Below are 22785 nucleotides of genomic sequence, written 5' to 3'. Positions count from 1 at the left end.
CCTACTGTGCCTCCTGCCTGCCCTGCTGGTTCTTTTCCTCCCAAACTCTTTCCTGGTCTCTCGTCACACATCAATAAATGCCACCACACTATTTTACTCTCCTTCCCTAACCTTTCTCCTGCATATAACCACCTTTCCAATCTCATGACCCATGGGTATACATATACAAATATAACACTTTAAATCTAGTTCCACATATGAGAGAAAATGTGTACTTTCTCTTCCTGAGTTTAGAATATGCCTCTCATCCCAGCTCTTAAGCTCAATGAACTGCCTGCCCTCCCTCCCCAGACAGATATTATTAAAAAGGCATTCTTACCTTTAGCAGTAGCAGTAGAGATTGGTGAGCCTACACATTGGATTACAACCCATTAACCGTTCATCACCAACTCTGAAGAGATGTACTGCCTCATGCTCTCTCTTCACTATTGTCCCCTAAATTTTTAAAATATATATATTTGTTTAGGAAATATCACTAAACATTAAATTGTTGTCTCTGGGTTGAGTTAACGGACAACGTCAACCCTTTCTCTTTTATGCTTTATAAGTTATTCCAAGATAATGAGCACTGCTTACTTTTTTTCTTGTGTATATTCATGTTCTAGTGTGTGCGTATATAATCTCCTCAAAGCTTTCTTTCTTGTTCTTGCCCCCAAATTATGGAGGCTCCTACTTCCAGAATTCACCACTGAATGGTGAAACCAGTATGGCCACAGTAATGTTTACTTCTTTCTCTGTTTCCTAAAATGGCCAAAAATGGCAGACATAAGATTTACATATAGCCTCTGGCAGCCTGTGTAGATCACCTGTTGAGAAGTTACTTTTCATGGTCTATCTTATGGCTCAACTTTCTCCCAAAACCACATTTACTACACTCTAACTAGATGAGCTGGTTAATTATAGTTTTCTCCAGACTCCTCTGTTTCTAGCCATGCTTATTTTACTTCAACTTTTAATCAGTTCTAAGAGCAGAGACAGATAAAAAACCCCTAGACCTATGTTTGCAAACACTAAAGGCTTCTTGCCATGTCAAACTTGTCCAGTTGATTTAAGCATTTTCCCCTAAGCAAGGCACACATCTGTACTTCAGTGGAAGAAGCTGCACATGTCCACAGCTACCCCTTACTTTTTCTTCTTAAAAATAAATCAAGAATAAACAAATTTTTAAAGTTTTTCTAAAATTTTAATTACGTGTATTTGTGTGAGTTTGTATGTGAGTATAGGTACCTACAGAACTGAAGTGACATGTGGTCACTCTGGGTGTGTGTGGGTGCTGGGAACCAAATCAATCTCCTCTACATGAGCATAACATGTTTTTACCTTCTGAGCCATCTCTTCAGCTGAAATTGGTTCTTATAAGTTATTTTTACTTTTGATTCTGCTTAAATCAGAATTAATGAAGAATGATTAAATTAGAAGTAGAGAGCAAAAGGCTGCATTTCCAGAAAACCCTTGATGTGAAATTTCTGGAGCCAAGGTAAAGTTTCATCTTTCCTCTACTGCAGGCATGAAATATTAGGATTGTCATTGACTTTTTTTCCATACATTCTTGCCCCTTAGAGTCATCTAGTCTTGCTCTCCTGGGTGAGATGTAATGTTGTGGATAATGTTGAGCCTTCTGCAATCTCTCATCATAGAATGGAAGGACCTGGGAGACTCTCTAAGGCCAGATAAACCCTAAGTACTTGCCTGTTCTAACCAGATGTGCATTGCAATCTGATGATGGAAATTGTTTTATCATTTAATGGTGTATGGTTAGTCCAAAATACTGCTGATTGCTAGATGAGATGGTTCTCAAGAAGAGAAAATATCTCAAGTATTGCCCCCCTGAAATTCTCTTTTCCTGGCATTCATTTATAAATGCCTTTTAAGAGAATCATTTGATAGCTTAAAATTCTGTATGTAGGTATCTAGAACCATCTGATTGTATGGTTTTTGATAGAAAAGCCTTTCACACAGTGTCAGGGTAATGATCTATATTTTTGGTGGTTGTCATGTAGAATATTTAGCTCAGGCCAAAGGTACATATCTTAAATCAAAAGGCAAAATAGTTATTCCCCATCCAGTCTCCAGACACAAGAAAACGCAGTGGGAGGTGTCACCGTGGGCACAAGCTATTTGCTCTGGTTGTACAGCTAGTGATCATCTGTGTCTAAAAAGTTCACATTTAAGATATTAGTGTTTCTCAAATCTTACACCTAATTAGCTTCCTTCTACTTTCTTCATTTCTTTTATACTTAATTCAATACCCTTTGGCAAAAATACTACCCAAAGATACAAGTCACACTGCTCATCTGAGGCTATTTCAAATAGTTGAATGCATGTTTTCATCTCTGCCATGGGCCTGCAGAACAGTACTTCTGCCTGAGTCCTTTCCCACCACCATACCCTGAGAGGACCACCATCTTTCTTCTCCTGCAGGCACAAAATATTAGGATCGTCACCGATTATTTCTTCCATACATTCTTGGCCCTTAGAGTCATCTAATCTTGCCCTCCTGGATGAGATGTAATTCTTGCCCACTATGATCCAAATGCTATTTCTGTTCATTTCATGTACTGTAACTTGGTTCCTGTAACTGCTCACTGGCCTTGCCTCTTGAGTATAATCTGAATATGTTGTCACAAAAGCCTTATTTGTTGCTTTGAACACCCTCTTTCTTAGTTGTGGTTCTCAAAGCAGTGACCCAGGTTTCTCTGGTTTCTTGTGTATAAACCTTATGGAACTCGTATCTTTAAAAAAGTATTTCTGTCTTCTTTCCCTTATTTGCACATGAAACAATAGCAGAATGTGGTCTAACCTGTGCCCAAGAGTGTTGTGAGATTAAACAACAGATGTAGAAGGCACCTGGAGACTGTGAGGGCTCGGTAGTGGCATCAGAGTAACCAAGTTCCTATATTAGAAACTGCATCAAGGAAAAATACTGCATATAACTATGGTAGTGTCTCCGTTGTCATCTACAAATAGTCCAAGCTTTAGGCTTGCCACCTTCCACAAGATCTGTGCAAACAAAATGGAGAAGCCTGGGTGATTGTGTACCTCTGTGAAGTATCACTTGTATTTAAAAACATATGTGAGCAATTCTATAGTTTAAAAAAATGTAATACTTTGGTTAAAAAGCAATTATTTTCTCACATCACCTCACATTTTCTATATATGGCCTTATTAAGTAGTTCTGGATAGCCTGGAAGTTGCTATGTAGACCAGGATAGCCTCCAATGTTTCTCCCTTCTCCGCCTTCCAAGTGCTGAGATTATAGGCATGTGCTGCAGACATGACTTTTTTTTTTAATACTACCTTTATTTCTGAACTTCTCTACAATCTATATTCATTTGACAAAAGACCAGTTCCATTCTGTGAACTCTGGAGTCATTTATAATGCCATTAAACATTCATGTTTTGAAATTTTGGATCTTTTAAAGTTAAAAGATATCATTGTTTTTCTTATGCTCCTAGAGGAATGCAGGGTTTTTTATGGTTCTCCACTGATACAGAGAAATTATTTATTTATTTTTAGTTCAGATAAAGTATATTCTGTAAAATTACTGAAAGTACCAATCGTGGAATGAATATAGAGCACTCTGTTTCAGCATATATTTATTTTACTACTTTCTAGTTTTGGACACTATGTGGAAATTCCCTGACTGCAAAAAGAGGTATATTTGGCAAAACAGGAGATCTTCAGACTATCCTTTGCCTTGCATGTGCCAAAGAAGACATCACATACTCTGGTGCTTTAAACGGCGACATTTATGTCTGGAAAGGGCTCACCCTAGTCCGCACTATTCAAGGAGCACATAGTGTGAGTATTGCCATATAGGGCTGTGGGATGACGTAATGAGGGATAATGTAATGAGAGATGATGTAATGTGGGGTGATGTAATGTGGGATGGATGGGTTAAGGCCACACATCTCCATGTTTCTGCCCTTTACTTTATAGTTAGACTTCACCAAACAGTTACACACACACACACACACACACACACACACACACACACACACACACACACACACACACATACACACACACACACTCACATACATAAAACCACTCATGAAGATTTCTCGTTACTTTTGTTACCTGGGGAAAAATATCATACTGAATCCAGCCTCCACCTTAAATTTTAATTGGCTGATTAGTGTCACTCTTTAGTAGTAATTTGCCATATGAACACTTCATCGCTTCTTAAATTACTGTCTGCTTGCTAATGTCCTGGGATCTTATTAACTTCACAGCCTACTTCACTGAGCCTGGGCTGTTAAGTTTTGCATTTTAGTTTAAGAGAGTTAAATGTGAGGGCTAAAGAGATGGCTCAGTGGTTAAGATACTTACTGCTCACAGAAGACTTGGGTGCATTTCCCAGCACCAGCATGGCACAATAGAAATAGGATAAAGAATGGTTCACTTAATGCCTTCAAATTCATTCGTCATTACTTCTTTTAGTGCCACAGATTGAACCCAGAGCCTCACACACCAGACTGACCTGTCATTGCGCTGCATCCCCAGATTTCATTACTCTTCCCATGAAGAAAACCTTAGACAACTCAGTGAAATAGTTTAGATACTTTAGAGCCTTCCTTGTCATCTATGCTGAGAACCATTTATCTTGGCTTCATTGCCAAATGAATCTTAAAATAATTAAGAGGTCAGAATTCATCTTCATTCACTAAATGAGCTGCCTCAGAGATCAATTTCTCTCTACACTGAATCTCTGTCAGCCTAACGTCACATAACAGCTTTGAAAAAGTCAAGTAGAATAAGAGTCCACGTGTTGTATATATGAAAAGGAGTCATGCCATAGCATACAATGCTGACACGATGTGATTTGTGGTTTTTGGTTTGCCAGAAGTAACACCATCCTGAGAGGTTGAGATCTGTCTCAGGCACCTCTGTACTTCTAAACAGTGTGGCGCCGTGGTCTTACTCTGTGTCTCTGCTTCATTAGTTTAGAACTTAAGTGTGATGCCTTTGCAATGTCTTTGTTTAGAAGGCTCACTTGTCATACAGAAATGTGATTCTCTGTCTACTTTAACCAAGCCATGCATAAATAACATTTTGGGCAATGGTGATAGCAATCTCATCAAATTAGATGTACTGGAATTGTTTTGCTTCCTGGTGGTGGCTGTAATTACTGCGATGAAGTATGTTGATCTGCTGTCATATTTCAACAGAAAACAGCATCTGTTTTAATTATTTTTGCTCTGTTATTTTCAATTGTGGAGATTCAGCAACAATGGCATTTGTGACTACAGGATTGAATTCTACCGTATCATTGACAGGCTGGAATCTTCAGCCTGTATGCCTGTGAAGAGGGCTTTGCTACCGGTGGGCGAGACGGTTGCATACGATTATGGGACACTGATTTCAAACCAATAACCAAAATTGATCTCAGGGAGACGGAGCAAGGATATAAAGGTAACATGCATTAGTACTTACCATGTGCTCTGAGAAGGTTACATATCAAGTTTTGTATTTTTGTTTAAGAGAAGTAAATATAAGAACTGGAGAGACAGCTCAGCTATTAGGAGCATTCACTGTTCTTGCAGAAGATCTGGATACAGTTCACACCACCCACGGGGTGCCTTACAAGTGTCTGTAATTCCAGTTCCAGGGATCTTGTGCCCCCTTCTGGCTTCTGTGGATATTAGGCATACAGAGTACACGAAGATGCATGATGCATATCACTTGTACAAATGAAAGGGATTTTTTTTTAAGAATTAAATATATGAGTTTTATGTTCTACCTATTTGCGTTATTCTACGAAGACTTTAAGGGTTTACATAAAAATATTAAGTACAAGCTTCAAAGTATGTTGACTATGAGTAGATATCTTTTCTCCTGCTTGGCATAAAGCTACAGTGGTCCTGTAGCAAAGGTAGATGATAACATTACAGTGAAGAAGCTGAATGGTTTTCCAGAATATGGGATTATTCTCAGTGATGAAATAAAGATTTCCTGGACAAGGAAGTCAATAAATATGATGATGTCCTACCTCTGAAAACAAACCTGTCGCCATGTGCAGAACTGGGATGGCTGGGGTACATATCAAAGAGCAGAGAGAAGAAAACATGTCCTCAGGCTATCTTCCTAAGCGTTGTTGTTTCCAATCAAACTTTATTTTTAAATTTAGCAGCTGAGCAATGAGCTGGATGTTGTTATTCATCTTGTACCGCAGGCTACCTCCTTCCTTCTGCCATTCACTATATGACTCATCTCATTCCACAGGCTATCTCCTTCCTTCTGGCATTCACTATATGACTCATCTCATACCACAGGCTATCTCCTTCCTTCTGGTATTTGCTATAAAAAGTGCAGCACAGCTTTTCTGGAGATTGCGCTGGTTCTTTTGTATGGAAGCTGTGGATACATAACACCAGGCTTCTTAGAAAGCTGTAGAATTTGGTTTCCACTTTACTACATCAATTAGGACAAGGTCAAGGTTCTTAAATTCTCTACAATGTCATGCGGTTCTGATCAACTTTATTCAGAAAAATATACAAATATGTAGAAGCAAGTTAGTTTTTCTAAGAGCCGCATTTAAAAAAAAAAAAGCAAAATTCTTCAACCAAACAACTCCAGACCCCCACCCTGTGAGCATTTACAAAGAGTGGGGGTAAGCAAGGATTGAAGGAGGGTGTGAAGGAGCAGAACAGACAGGAGACAGAGGGGACAGCAGATCCTTACCCACTCTTCCACCCTCAGAGAGATCTTAACCTTCTGCTCTGCCTACTCCTTGCTTCAAAAATGGAAGTAAAACATATTTGAGAGGAGCAGATTCAGGCAAAGCAGTGTCAGGATTGCCTTGGTCTCAAAGTGGATATAAAACTACATGAGTGAGTTTATCTTTAGAAGGACTTTTGATATGGATGAATTTTCCCCATCTTTTTGCTGTTGGGTAACAATGACTGTTGACTTCATTTCCATGGAAACTAAGTTTTGTGATTCTTTTGTGGGTGTTTGGTTTTATTTTTCATTTTATTAAAAAGACTTCCTAAACATTCAGCAAGAGCATTTTCATGATCATGTTCTAATTCTGTAACAACTTACTTGCTACTTTGTGTCTCAATTTTGAAAATATTAATCAGGAACAGTGAGATGGCTCAACCATAAAAGTACTTGATGCCAATCCTGATGACCTGAGTTAAATCCCTGGAACTCACATGCTAGAAAGAAAACACTGATTTCTGTAAGTCCCTCATTTCCATTCTGCATATGCATTTATGTATGTGCATGTGTGTGCACACACAAAAATGACTAAATCTCATTTTAATATTAAGACATTACCATTTATTAGCATTTATAAACTCTAATCCCTAGCTCCTACTACTAGTGTGCAATGTGTGAAGACTTCTGTTGCCCCTCTTGTAGACTCTAGGTCTATGAAAGGAATCTAGCAATTTCTAAGGTCTACAGTTGTCAGAAATGAAGAAAGACTTTTCAAATGAACTAAGGTAAATAATACATTTATGAAAATTATATAGCACATCATATAAGAGATATTGCTAATAAATCCTCTTATGTTTTTCTAGTCAGCTTTGAGCTAATTGACTTCCAGTAAAAGCAGTAACTCTACTTTGAATTGAGTGTGCATCGGCTTGCCAGGTCACACATCAACAAAAATCATCAAGGCCAGGACAGGTTCTTAGGACTCTGTCCTCCCCACAACATAGTGAAAAAAGATGTGCCTCACACCCTGAGGGACACTATCCACAGTCAAGAGGACTGTAGTCCTTAGTTACACCAATAAATTCCATGCATTTTGAGAATGAACAGACTTTTTACTACTTGGACAGCTGACAACTTTTCTTTAGCAGCGGTGTCATATGATTATATAAATCTGCAACCGAATTTATCCAAGATCTTTGATTTTAAGTTTTGAAAACTAAACAAGCCAGAACTGAAAGATTGCTTTTATGATGCGTTTCGCAACAAAACCTGTTATGAACTGGCACAAAGCTATTTACTGTCCTCATAATGTAAATAATCATACATTTCACCACAGAAATGTTCTATTTAGCTAGTTGTGTTGTTCATCTGTAATCCCATCACTTGGGAGGTGGAGGAAGAAGCTTGTGATTTTGAGGCCAAACAGGGTTCCATATCAAGTGATTGTCCTAAGAAAAATGGGGGGAAATGAAATGTTTTATTCAAGGTATTACTGCACCAAATCCCACTGGACACATGAACCCAAAATCCTAAACCTTTCTTAGATGTGTGTTTCAAAGCTACCGTGTTTCAGGAAATATGAATTCCAGAGTTTTTAAGAAGAGAGAGAGGTTGGACGTTAATAGGAGCAACTCTATCATCTTATGAACAAGGAGACAGAAGCACACTGGCTTGTGAACATCAAGATAATTGCACACTTAGGGCCCTAATCTCATGCCAAGTATAACACCACATGTTGCATCCAACTTTATTTTTTTCATTTTTTTATTGGATACCTTTTATTTACATTTCAAATGTTATCCCCTTCTCTGGTCCCCCTCCCCCTTCTTCTATGAGGGTGTTCCCTCATCCATCCACACACCTCTTCCCACCTCTACGCCCTGACATTGTAGCCCAGGCTAGCATTGAACTCTTAGTGATCATCTTACTTCATCCTCCTTATTTAGTGTCGGATTACAGGCACAAATTATTGGCTGGCTACTTTGTATTTCTTAATTATTTGAGGAACCCCACATTCTCATATGGATCCCAAAATTCATGAAGTCAGTCTTTTCTTTGGGTTGTCTGTGCTCAGCAGTCCCTGGGTGTAATGACTACTCCTGGTTGTCAACCTGACTATATCTGGAATGAACTACAATTCAGAATTGGAGGGATCACCTGTGATCCAGATCTTGTGGCTGGAAGAAAAGGCAAGGAGATCTCTGAGTTCAAGGTCAGCCTGGGACAAAATAAGTCCCAGATCCAGGCATGGTGGTACATACCTTACCTTTAATCTGGGACATACCTTCATAAGGACATTGGAAGAAGGAAAATTTGAACTTGCCAGCACATCTGTTGGAATCTACATCTACAGAAGACCAGCTGAAACCACTAGCCTTGTGAGACTGAGCAACTACTAGATTCTTGTACTTCCAATCACAGCTGACTATTGTAGAGTTGGTGACTCTAGAGAACCCTAACTAATACACTGGGGGATGCTGATCTTCCTTCCTGTTATATATTTCCTCCAGGTTCTCAATTTTGTCCTCAGCACTACCTTTGAGACATCAGAAAACCTGTCTGTGTCAGGAGCCTCCAGGACCCAGGACCTGGCTCTAGACTCAAGCGATCTGCTTTTTTTGAATAGTATTCAGAGCCCTATTAACCCTTCCTATTCCTTCTAAGTGAAACCTCTCTCTCTCTCTCTCTCTCTCTCTCTCTCACACACACACACACACACACACACACACACATACACACACACACACACACACACACCACACACTTCTGTTTGCTTTTTTCATTCCTAAACAGCCCTTGGAATTGTATCCTTAGTAAGATCAGGTTCCCAGGAGACAGCAGTCACCCTATCACAGTCAATGCACCCAGGTCCCTGGTACCAACTTCTGTCTTAGGGCTTTATTGCTGTGAAGAGACACCATGACCAAGGCAACTCTTATAAAAAGAAAACATTTAATTGGATCTAGTTTATAGTTTCAGAGATTTAGTTCATTATCATCACGGCAAGAAGCATGGCAGCATGCAGGCAGACATGGTGCTGGAAAAGGAGCTGAGAATTCTACATCTAGATCAAAGGAAGCAAAAGGAGACTATGAAGCACATTGGGCATTGCCTCAGTATATATGACTTCAAAACTGCCTCCACAGTGACATACTTCCTCCAACAAGGGGATAGCCCCCTGAGTAGTGCCTCTCCCTATGGCCAAACATTCAAACACATGAGTCTATGGGAGCCATTCCTATCAAACCACCACATCCTCTCTTATGTAACCTTTGCTTCCTCATCCTGGGTGCATTGACAGAGATAGGAAATATACCTTTTATGGGAAGCTTTGAACTGCCTAAATTTCCTTTGTTTGATGTATGATTTGGCAGATCATATAACTTATGTTGTGCACACATTCAGACATGTGTTGTATGCGTGTATGTACGTGTGGTGTGTGTGTGTGTGTGTGTGTTTGTACATGTATGCAGGCCAGTGCTCAATGCCAGATCTTCATTTAGTACTCTTCTTGTTTTAATTTTTATTATTACTTAAATGTATATACTTATTTTGATATTTATATATTTTGATGTTTTTCTCTCCCAGCTTTTTTCAAATCTTACTCATCTTCCTACCCACAAGACTTCACATTCACTCTCCCACTTTTTCTCCTCCAAATCAAAGCAAACAGAAAATCAAAATAAACAACAAAATAGTAAGACAGAAAAAAATTTTTAAAAAATCCCTCCCTGACACCCAAAATGATGTCTGTTTTATGTCAGCCAAGAACTCCTGGGCATTGGGCCTGCCCTGAAGTGTGTAGTTAATAAACTCATGATACTCCATTGGAGAAAATGATTTTACCTTTCCCAGCAGGTATTGCTTGTAAATAGCTTCCTAGGTAGGGGTCAGACTTTGTGTTCACTTCCTCCTCTCGGTGCTGGGATTTTGTCTGCTTTGTCACTATGCAGGTCCTGTGCATGCTCACACAGTCTTTGTGACTATGCACATATGTGCATCAGACCTCTTACGTCTAGAAACTGCTGTTTTCTTCAAATCAGCCACCACCTCTGGCTCCTAGAATCTTTCTGCCTTCCTTTACACATTGATTCCTGGCCTCAAAGGGAGGGGTTTGATGAAAGCATCTGAATTGGGACTGAGTACTCTGAACTGTCTCACATTCTGGACATTGCCCAGTTAATTGCCACCCACCACAGGAAGAGGCTGCTCTGTCATATTACTACTCTATAGGTATAGCAGTATGTCATTAGGAGTCATTTTATTGCTATGTTCCTTTAGCAGAATTTACCAGTACGTTCCCCTAGGCCCCTGACCTATCCAGTCTTAGGTTCATTGCCACTTTAGCAGGGTCAAGTATGTGTGCCATCCCATGAAATGAACCTTAGAAACAATCCAGATGTGTTTGGGTCCTCCCATCATTTTGTGCCACTATTGAATCAGAATATCTTGCAGGCAGTTCACAGGGTTTACAGCTGGGTGATATTGATGCTTCTCTTACTCCTCCAATAGCATGAAGAGCACCTTCCAGCTCTGTGAATGCCAGTTAATGGGGGTGCAGCTTCTAGTTGAACACTCAATTCCTTCAGGTTCTATGACCTTCCGCCTAATTTTTGGGGATAGGGTTCTTCCCTGAACCTGAAAGTCATCAATTAGTTAGACTAGATGATCAGTGAGCCCTGGGGTCCTCCTGTCTCCATCTCCCCATGTTGGGATTACAAATGTGTGCCTCCATGCCCATGTAGGTACCGGGAATCAGAGCTTGGGTACTCCTGCCCACTGAGCCATTCCCAGCTCAGTAAATGTGGAGTTCCTATGCTGTGGTCCACAGATGCCTATCTGGAGTTCATTCTGATCCACAGAGTTGATAGAGTCTATCCAGCTCAGTGCTGTCAATAGGAATCCTTACTGCCCACTTTCAGTGCTTACTTGTTGGATTAAAAAAAGTTCAAGGCCTTGACTCACTAGGCCTTGGGTTTTCTAATATACTGGGGTGGAGTTTTCAACCTCAGCTAAAGAAACATTATTACTGTCACCTGGAGAATACTCTAACTGGGCTTGGGAGGCAATGATATTTAGTCTTGGTGCCTGACCACCTACCATCACCCATGTCCAACTCCACACCAACTGAGAGGACTGTCTGGGTGGGTTCCAGGCATCCATATATTTTAGATACTTCATGAAGGTTCTAATACTCAGAAAGGCTGGGAAGGTTGCTCTGTGCTCCTTGCCATGTCTTTGGGCTGCAGACAGCAAGTTTAAACCACATCCCTCCCTGCTGCTGATTTGCCTTTTTCCACTCAGATAACTGAGAAAGGACATTTTAGCCCAGTGATAATTGTCTGTGTGCTAAACCACCACTCTGCCTTCTGAGAGTTCACAATGCTAGCACATTAGAATAATAAAAGAATCAGCTGAAAGGCAAGGAGTAGCTGCCCATCAAGGGGAGAAAGGAGAGGCAGAATCTTCAGAGGTCCTATATGACTTCCCATGGGGCTAGACTAGAATATGACCCCCACATGGAAAATTGTTCTTATTGAGGCATGAACTTTAAAAAAGACCCCATAATGCAAAAAGACTTGCTGGTTAGAATAATACTTGGTATTGATCAATTAATTTCTCAGATGTTAGGATCTAGGTCCATTGTTGGTGTTGAAGCCACACAGTTCTGTGAAGTGGAGTTACAGATGTCATCTTCACTTACAACTGTGGTAACTGAAGATTTGAAAGGTTAAATGGCTTGTGGTGTTCCTAGGTAAGAAGGCTGGAGTATAAATCCATCTATTCACTTCACTAATGCAAAGTAAGCATTCCTCTTTAACAACAAGGCATGAGTCAGTATTGATGGGTCAGCTTTTCTGAAGCTGTCCTTGGGACTATAGCTGAGAGCATTGGGAGGATGTTCTCCACTTTCTAGAAGGAATAGAAAGTAAAAGCAAAATAAGAATTTGGTTTCTGCCTTGGAGAATTTTTCAGGTTTGGATGGGTAATTTGCTGTCTACTGCCATCTGCTGTCCACATGTACCAAGCAGTGCCGGGCTCTACCTTTTTCACCATAGTGTATAGGGTGCCTCAAATCCAACCTTGACACCATGCCACACTGTCAAAAATACCCACAGTGTGCATCTCAAAGAAGAAGAGCATTTATGTGGCAGCTTTCCCTGCTTCTCATTTTGCTACTAGTAGGTATCTAACCTTACTCCAAATAGTAGCGGAGCAAAAGATACAGAAGCAAATACAGCTTAATTACAGATGCAATGGCTGCCCTGGCCAGCCCAGTGAGGGCTCTGATTATAGTCCTGTTCTCTGTACTTATGCCAGGCCTGGGTGGACAGGAGAATAAAAATACTGCTGGGAAGGGAAGTGTCACTCTGCAGGGCCTCTCAGAAACTCCTGGGAGAGGCTATAAGACTCTATGTAGCTCATGGGCAGAGGACCAATTTGGCTTAGAAAAAAGATTGTGCACATGACTAAGAAGCTTAAATACAACTTACCCTCTGATGTGTCTTCAGGAAGTAATTTCTATTTAAAAAGTTTGTCTCAGAAAAGAAAATGGCTCAGTGTCATTAAGGGCCCTTAGAGTAGGCTAGTATGATATGACAAAAGATAATTTATCTGTTTGAAAAACAGAAATATGTGTGGAAAACCTGAATTGGTCTCTGAGAGGAAATGTTCACAGCTCATTAAGTTCATTATAAGTGACAAAAGTATACTTTCTTCTTTGCCCTCCTTCTGTCTCTCCTCTTCCTCCTCTATTTTTTTTTTAGTTCCTCTCCCTTTTTCTACCACATTCACCTCGACACACAGCCTGTCAATCAGCCTTCTTGCTTTTGCTGTTAAGTTTCCCTGCTAAACTATTTAGTTCAACAGAAGCATTTTCTCAAGGAAGTCTATAAAAAAAAAAATCAGGTTGTGAGATACAAGCTGGTGTGTGTGTGTGTGTGTGTGTGTGTGTACAAGGGCATGTGTATGCTGCTAAGCTGGCATGTACATGTATGGATTCTCTGGTTCTGGTATGTGTGTATGTGTGTATGGACTTGCATGTGCTTATGTGTGTCACTCTGTCTCTGTGTGCTCTGTGTGTGGGGGGGTAGGCTAGCATGTGCTAGTGTGTGTGTCCATGTATCTGTGTGTCTATGTGCACATACTGGTGTGTGTGTGTGTGTGTGTGTGTGTGTGTGTGTGTGTTCTAGATGTTGATGTTGGGTGGTCTTTTCACTTGTTCTCTGTCTTATTTTTTGATACAGGGTTTCTCACTATATCTGGTGCTCACTGATTTTGCTATGATGACTGTCTGGCAAGCCACAGGGATCCTCAGAGATCCTAAGAGCTCCACAGAGCTGAGATTATAGACAGGTGCCAGTGTACCCAGATTTTTATACGGGTGCTGGGAATCAAACTCAGGTCCTGACACTTGGTTATTATAGGTGGTGTACCTGCTCTACATTTCCAACTGATCATTTCTTAGCTCCTCTTGAGCGGCTTTTTATCCCCTAAGACACAGATTGTGGGTTTCTTAGTACTTTTCTGAACCTTTTCACATGTCCTCCCTAGAGGTTATATAAGAGAGATGGTGGAAAAAGAAATGTTTGCACACTGAACCAAATAAGAGGCTAATGTTGTGAGGAGAGTTCGTATTCTCACATACGAATAGTCTTGGGCAAAGGAAGGAAGGAAAAAAGGAAGGAAGGAAAAAAGAAGAAAGGGAGGGTGGGATGCAAAGAGGGAGGGAGGGAGGGAGGGAGGGAGGGAGGAAAGGGCAAAGGAGAGGAAGACCAGAAAACAAATAAAGGCAGTATCTCATTTAACCCTTTTAAGACCACAGGTCAGAAATTCTAAACCACCAATCCACTTTCCTGCCATCCCATCTGACTTAGCATTCCTCCTAGATATTTAAAAATATATTTTAAAAATATCATTGAACATCAAGAGTTTATTTTATTCTCTATAAAAAGTGTATTTGGATCCAAAACCTGCTCAAAGAGAGCTGGTCTTCCAGGAGCACTCTTCCCCCTAAGCCCACAGGTAGGACTCTACTTTCTTTCCACTGACTGCCCAAGGAGAGACCTGTCAAAAGAACACAGGGCAGTCTAAGACAGGAACCTTCTAGTCTCTATTTCTGCCCAGAGCTAAGGCTGTCCCACAGCACTCCAGACCCAAATCTGCCCTGAGAAGCTGGTCTTCCAGAAGTCTCACTCCTAAGATCACAGGCTCACAGGCCCAAGGAAAGAACAAGATCCAGTCAGAGACAGCAAGACCAACTAACATCAGAGATAATCAGTTGGTGAGAGGCAAGAACCTAAGCAACAGAAAGACTACTTGGCATCATCAGAACCCAGTTCTCCCCCAACAGTAAATACTAGATATCCCAACACACCGGAAAAGAAAGATTCTGATTTAAAATCACATCTCATGATAGAGAACTTTAAAAAAACATAAATAACTTCCTTAAAAAATACAGGACAACACAGGTAAACAGGTAGAAACCTTAAAGAGGAAATGCAAAATCCATTAAAGAATTAGAGGGGGACACAATCAAACAGGTGAAGGAATTGAACAAACCATCCAGGACCTTAAAATGGAAATAGAAACAATAAAGAAAGCCCAAAGGGAGACAACCCTGGAGATAGAAAGCCTAGAAAAGAGATCAGGAGCCATAGATGCAAGCTTCACCAACAGAATACAGAAGAGATAGAAGAGAGAATCTCAGGGACAGAAGATACTATAGAAAACATTGATACAACCATCAAAGATAATGTAAAAAACAAAAGGCTCCTAACCCAAAATATCCAGGAAATCCAGGATACAATGAGAAGATCAAACCTAAGGAAAATAGGTATACAAGAGAGATGAAGACTCCCAACTTAATGGGTCAGTAAATATCTTCAACAAAATTATAGAAGAAAATTTCCCTAACCTAAAGAAAGAGATGCCCATAAACATAGAAAAAGCCTACAGAACTCCAAATAGATTGGACCTGAAAAGATACACCAAATGCACAGAACAAAGAAAGAATATTAAAAGCACTGAGGAGGAAAAGGTCAAATAACATATAAAGGCAGACCTATCAGAATTATACCAGACTTCTCACCAGAGACAAGCCAGAAGATCCTAGACAGATGTCATACAGACCATAAGAGAACACAAATGCCAGCCCAGGCTACTATATCCAGCAAAACTCTTAACATAGATGGAGAAACTGAGATATTCCATGACAAAAACAAATTTACACAATTTATTTCCACAAGTCCAGCCCTACAGAGGATAATAGATGGAAAACTCCAATACAAGGAGGGAAGTTATACCCTAGAAAAAGCAAGAAAGTAATCTAATTTCAACTAACCCAAAAGAACGTAACCACAAAAACATAATTTCACTTCTAACAACACAAATAATAGGAGACAACAATCATTGGTCCCTAATATCTCTCAAAATCAATGGACTCAATTCCCCAATATAAAGGCATAGACCAGCAGACTGGATATGTAAAGAGGACCCAGCATTTTGCTGCATACAGGAAACACACCTCAGAGACAAAGACAGACACTTCCTCAGAGTAAAAGTTGGGAAAAATTTTTCCAAGAAAATGGTCCCAAGAAACAAGCCCGAGTAGCCCATTCTAATATCAAATAAAATCGACTTTCAACCAAAAGTTATCAAAAAAATAAGTAAGGACACTTCATATTTGTCAAAGGAAAAAATTTACCAAAATGAACTGTCAATTCTGAATATCTATGCTCCAAAGGCAAGGACACCTACATTCATAAAAGAAACTTTACTAGAGCTCAAAGCATACATTGCACCACACAAAATAATAGTGGTAGACTTCAACATCCCACTCTCAACAATGGACAGATCATGGAAACAGAAACTAAATGGAGACACAGTGAAACTAACAGAATGTGTGAACTAAATGTATTTAACAGATATATAGAAAACATTTCATCCTAAAACAAAAGAATATACCTTTTTCTCAGCACCTCATGGTACCTTTTCCAAAACTGACCATACAATTGGTCACAAAACAGGCCCCAACAGATTCAAGAAGATAGAAATAATCCCATGCATCCTATCAGATCACCATGGACTATGGCTGGTCTTCAATAACAACAAAAACATCAGAAAGCTCACATACACATGGAAGTTCAACAATGCTCTACTCAATGATAACCTGGTTAAGGAAGAAATAAAGAAATTAAAGACTTTTTAGAATTCAATAGAAAAAGTATGCACAGCATACCCAAACTCATGGGACACAATGAAAGCACTGCTAAAAGGAAAACTCATAACTCTGAGTGCCTCCAAAAAGAAATTGAAGAGAGCATACTGTAACAGCTTGATAGCACACATGAAAGCTCTAGAAAAAAGAAGCAAATTCACCCAAAAGGAGTAGTTGGCAGAAAATAATCAAACTCAGAGCTGAAATCAACCAATTAGAAACCAATTAGAAAAATAACCATACGAAGAATCAACAAAACCAGGAACTGGTTCTTTGAGAAAATCAGACCCGCGGATCCCGGCCCGCAGCAGCTCTCTGCTCCCAGAACCCGTGGGAGAGATACCTTACCGCCTGGTCAGGTGGGCACTCCTGAGGCTGCAGAGCAGAAGAGACCACCAACACTGCCCACCCCTGCCCACATCCCTGGCCCAAGAGGAAACTGTATAAGGCCTCTGGGCTCCCGTGGGAGAGGGCCCAGGTGAGGCAGGAGCCCTGCCTGAGACACCGCCGGAACCTGAAGGAAACAGACCGGATAAACAGTTCTCTGCACCCAAATCCCGTGGGAAGGAGAGCTAAACCTTCAGAGAGGCAGACACGCCTGCGAAACCAGAAGAGACTGCTCTCTACACACATTGCTGATTCCAGAGGAAAACACCGGAGGCCATCTGGAACCCTGGTGCACGGAGGCTCCCGGAAGAGGCGGCGCAGATCTTCCCGGTTGCTGCCACCTCAGAGAGCCCGTGGGCAGCACCCCGCGAACGAACTTGAGCCTCAACAAGATAGTTAGACCCTTAGCCAGACTAACCAGTGGGCACAGAGACAGTATCCAAATAACAAAAATCAGAACTGAAAAGGGAGACATAGCAACAGAAACTAAGGAAATTCAAAAATCATCAGATCCTACTACAAAGGCATGTACTCAACAAAACTAGAAAATCTAGGTGAAATGGACAATTTTCTATACAGATAACAGGTACCAAAATTAAATTGGGATCAGATGAACTATCTAAACAGTCCCATAGAATAGAAGAAATAGAAGCAGTCATTAAGTCTCCCAACCAAGAAAACCTAGGACCAGATGGGTTTAGTGGAGAATTGTCGTGGTAAATAATAAAAAAGGGCATGACTGGTTCTCTGGAGGTAGTCACACTCTCACTGGTTCTGGCTCCAGTGGGCCATTGAAACTAGTGCTAATTTATTTCAGCATCTCCACACTGTGCCCAAGTACTTTCTGACCAGCTGTCCAAGAGCCATTCCAATGCAGCACGCTGTCAGACTGTCCCGCCCTCACTCACAGCTCTCTTGACTGGTTTCCACCATGCTAGGCATTCACATCCCAAGTCCATGGCAGGCCCAGTGAGTCCTGCCACCATACACTCTCTTGAACTCAATTAAGTTGCCACATGAAAGATCACATTGATCAAATTAATAAGATATAATTTGCCCATCTAGATAACATGAAATCCTGTACCCACCTATCTCTTAAAAATAGTCATAACAATCTCTAACTATGCACAAAGAAGAATCTTAACATCTGCAGCCATGTTCTCTCCACTGCTTTTTTTCTTAGTTCTGGCCTCTTCTGCCTCTCTAAAACTTTTCTCCTGGCCATCCTTCCTTCTTGTCCAATGACAGGCCTCATTATATCCTGACAAATTTATGTCACCTGCATAATGACATAAATTTGTTTTTATAGTTAGAAGGAGTGAGTACAGAGTTTATCCAAATCACATGGGATTTTCACCTGGGGTTCAGAACTTGGAAAGTTAGTTACTGACTCCAAGTAGAGAGTGATAATTGCCAGTTATAAAGTTATTATAAATTAGAAGTCTGTACACCAGGCAGAGTGAGTACAAACATATATTACAGAAATTCTTAGTAAATAAAAGTCTGATGCTCCAGGTAGAGAGCTTATCAGATAAATTGATTTTGGGCTAAAATCTTAGTTTGACAAGTTGCTTACTTATTGGTATTGATATTAATAAAAAGTGATTACATTTCTTATTAATTAACCTGCTAATGTCATATGGCTCAATGATGCTGGTTAGCAAGTGTTTGTGGTTAATTTTGATATTTACCACAACAGGAAGCTCATATTCTCTCAATGTGGGCTCCATGGGAATTTTGGGTTAATTTCCTGGCACAACAGATTAAAAAGCCTAAACAGGGTTATACAGAATTGTTTAGCTTGCTTCTTTTTTAAAAAATTGTTTTATTTTTCATGATGGGTATGATTTTGAGTCTTATTATATTATTTCTCTGGGAAAAAGTGCAAAATACAATCTTTTCTGGTTACAGACTAAAGAACATAGTATTTTGGGAGAAAGTTTTGTCTTTGTGTCTTTAAAAAGGGTGATTAGGCTTTGGAAACCTTCCAGAGTTACACCAATTAGATTTGATAAAAGTAGACCTTCTGAAAAACTAAATTCAAGAGAATCAAACAAAAATATCTCAACTCTAAACTCTTGTTTTGAGAATTATATATTGCAGAATGTACTTGCTTGGATTCCTGATCTCAAGAACTTTCAGCGGTGTCCAGTCAAGATACACATCAGGCTAAAAGATTTGTTCCATTTTCCCTACCCCCTAACTCCCCAAAGATATTCCAACGCCTACTTACAACTTTAAGAAGTTATTGAAGAGTTGTCACCCCGATTTCTTAAAATTTGGGAGGCTTAAAGTGGTTATTCTAAGGTTGTCTTTCTAGAGAATATTGAAATGGTCATAATTCATTAGGAAAGAATCAGTTAGAATTGATTGCACAGCCATAATCTCATTTGATAGAAATCCTTATATTTGTTACTAAGCTAAAGTTATAGTCTTTTATATTGATACAGAATTTATTTGATATAAGTTTAGATTTTCTTTGATATAAATTTCTTATCAATTTAAAATTAATATTGTTACTCTCCTGTATAGGCATTTTGCCTATATAATACATTTAAGTGTACAAGGCTTATACCCAGTCCTTTATTGCTACTAAAAAATTAATCTGAGATGATTAAACATATGAGTTAAGGGCCAGATAGAAAATTCATGGTTCAAAGTTTATTGTTAGAGTACTTTCAAATTAATTTATTAAGATAACGGATGACATTCCAAATTAGCTACATAGTTAGATGGGTTTCAAAAATGTAAGAAATCCACAAAAATCTGACATTTAATGTTATTTATCTTTTGTTGAGACATATCTGCTCCTAACAACTCACCTTTGGTGGATTCAAAAAAGAAACTGAACATCTCCATCTCCAGGTGAGGTGATGTATTGTGGCCAGATAGTCACTAACAAAGATTGCCTCAATTCATCTACAGACTAAATACTGTTCAGAAAAGGACACATTACAGAATAATTGACTGATAATTTCTACCAAGCCAGAGTGATCTGCCCTTCAAAATTCTGTGTTTCAAAAGTCTGTCAGATGATCCTAGGCCAGAAGGCTGAAGCCTTTCTCTCATGTGTTGCTGACAAGGGACTGTACAAGTTGAATATTGTCTCCATAACCTGTCTCAGTTCTAGAAGCCATATTAGGCTTTCTATATTTACAGATATATTGGTGATTCTCAGATTTCTGACAGGGTTGAAGACTGATTATAGTCAGGCTGTTTAACTTTGAGAATAAATATTTATTTAGATAGTTATCAGATAGTTTATAAGCTAGACAAGATATAACAAATTATAAGCCTTTTACTTGGAATAGGTAGTTAAATGTTTTGTTAACTAACTGAGTGTTAGGTATAGTTTATACTTTTAAATTACAAAATAATATTAGTTGTGCTTAGCTTATATTGGAGAGAAGTTTTTTTTTTAATTAGGCAGGATTAAGTATAGGTTGACGTCATTATGCAGGTGAAGGCAGATACAGGATAGAATGAGGCCTGTCATTGGACAAGAAGGAAGTATAGCTGGGAAAAAAAGTTTTAGAGGGGCAAAGGAGGCCAGAACTAAGAAAAAAAGCAGCGGAGAGAACATAGCTGCAGATTCTTCTGTGTGCATAATTACAAGGTTGTTATATCTATTCTTAAGAGATAGGTGTGTACATGATTTTGTGTTATCTAGATGGGCAAATTATATCTTATCAATTTGACCAATGTGTTCTTTCATGTGGCAACTTAATTGAGTTCAAGAGAGTGTAGGGTGGCAGGACTCACTGGGCCCACCATGGACTTGGGATATGTATGCCTAGCATGGTGGAAACCAGTCAAGAGAGCTGTGAGTGAGGGCAGGGCAGCCTGACAGGGTGCTGCATTGGAATGGCTCTTGGACAGCTGGTCAGAAAGTACTTTGGCGCAATGTGGAGATGCTGAAATAAATTAACACTAGTTCCAGTGGCCCACTAGAGCTGGAACTAGCAAGAGGGTGACCACCAGTATATGCACAGGAACCAGGCATGAACTTTTGTATTTTTTTTTTTACCACAACACAGAATTCTATCAGAACTTCGAAGAAGACTTAATACCAATACTCTTCAAACTATTCCACAAAATAGAAACAGGAAAAACATTATCCAATTCATTCCTTGAAGCCACAATTACACCTATACCTAAACCACACACAGACTCTACAAAGAGAACTTCACACCAATTTCCCTTATGAATATCGATGCAAAAATACTCAATAAAATTCTTGCAAACTGTATCCAAGAACATATCAAAATGATCATTCACCAGGATCAAGTAGGCTTCATCCCAAGGATGCAAGGATGGTTCAGTATGCAAATATCCATCAAAAATCCAATATCACTGGAAGATAGGAGCACTGGAGCGGCAGGTCCCCCGCAGTCCAGACACCACCCGGACCTAAAGGGACGCAGTCAACAGTTCTCTGCACCCAAATCCCATGGGAGGGAGAGCTAAACATTCAGAGGGGCAGACATGCCTGGGAAGCCAGAAGAGACTACACTCTGCCCACATTTCTGACTCCAAAGGAAAACACCTAACGCCATCTAGGACCCCAGTGCACAGGCACTCCTGGTTGCCGCCCTCACTGGGAGCTCAAAAGCAGCCCCCCACGAACAACTTGAGCTGCAGGACCACAGGTAAGACCAACTTTTCTGCTCCAAGCAACCTGCCTGGTGGACTCAGGACACAGGCCCACAGGAACAGCTGAAGACCAGTAGACAGGAAAGACTACACGCCCGAAAGCAGAATACTCTGTTCCCATAACTGGCTGAAAGAAAACAGGAAAACAGGTATACAGTACTCCTGACACACAGGCCTATAGGACAGTCTAGCCACTGTCAGAAATAGCAGAACAAGGTAACACCAGAATCAACCTGATGGTGAGGGGCAAGCGCAGGAAACCAAGCAACAGAAACCAAGACTATATGGCATCATCAGAGCCCAATTCTCCCACCAAACCAAACAATGAATATCCAAACACACCAGAAAAGCAAGCTCTAGATTTAAAATCATATTGATGATGATGCTGGAGGACTTCAAGAAAGACATGAAGAACTCCCTTAGAGAAACGCAGGAAAACATAAATAAACAAGTAGAAGCCTATAGAGAGGAATCACAAAAATCCCTGAAAGAATTCCAGGAAAACACAATCAAACAGTTGAAGGAATTAAAAATGGAAATAGAAGCAATAAAGAAAGGACACGGGAAACAACCCTGGATATAGGAAAACCAAAGGAAGAGACAAAGAGCTGTAGATACAAGCATCACCAACAGAATACAAGAGATAGAAGAGAGAATCTCAGGAGCAGAAGATTCCATAGAAATCATCGACACAATGGTCAAAGAAAATGTAAAATGGAAAAAGCTACTGGTCCAAAACATACAGGAAATCCAGGACTCAATGAGAAGATCAAACCTAAGGATAATAGGTATAGAAGAGAGTGAAGGCTCCCAGCTCAAAGGACCAGTAAATATCTTCAACAAAATCATAGAAGAAAAC

The 22785-nt window shown here is 39.9% G+C and overlaps 1 protein-coding gene across 1 annotated transcript in view; it reads left to right on the top strand.

Moving 5' to 3' along the window:
- Eml6 (EMAP like 6) overlaps positions 1–22785 on the top strand; it is a 288615-nt gene that overhangs the window by 136117 nt on the left and 129713 nt on the right. Inside the window, 2 exon segments of the mRNA XM_032915924.1 lie at positions 3617–3802; positions 5281–5416. Of these exon segments, the coding sequence (XP_032771815.1) occupies positions 3617–3802; positions 5281–5416 (322 nt within the window).

Source organism: Rattus rattus, chromosome 11 (genome assembly GCF_011064425.1).
Source record: "Rattus rattus isolate New Zealand chromosome 11, Rrattus_CSIRO_v1, whole genome shotgun sequence".
NCBI lineage: Eukaryota > Metazoa > Chordata > Mammalia > Rodentia > Muridae > Rattus > Rattus rattus.
This window is presented reverse-complemented; position numbering and strand designations above follow the sequence as displayed.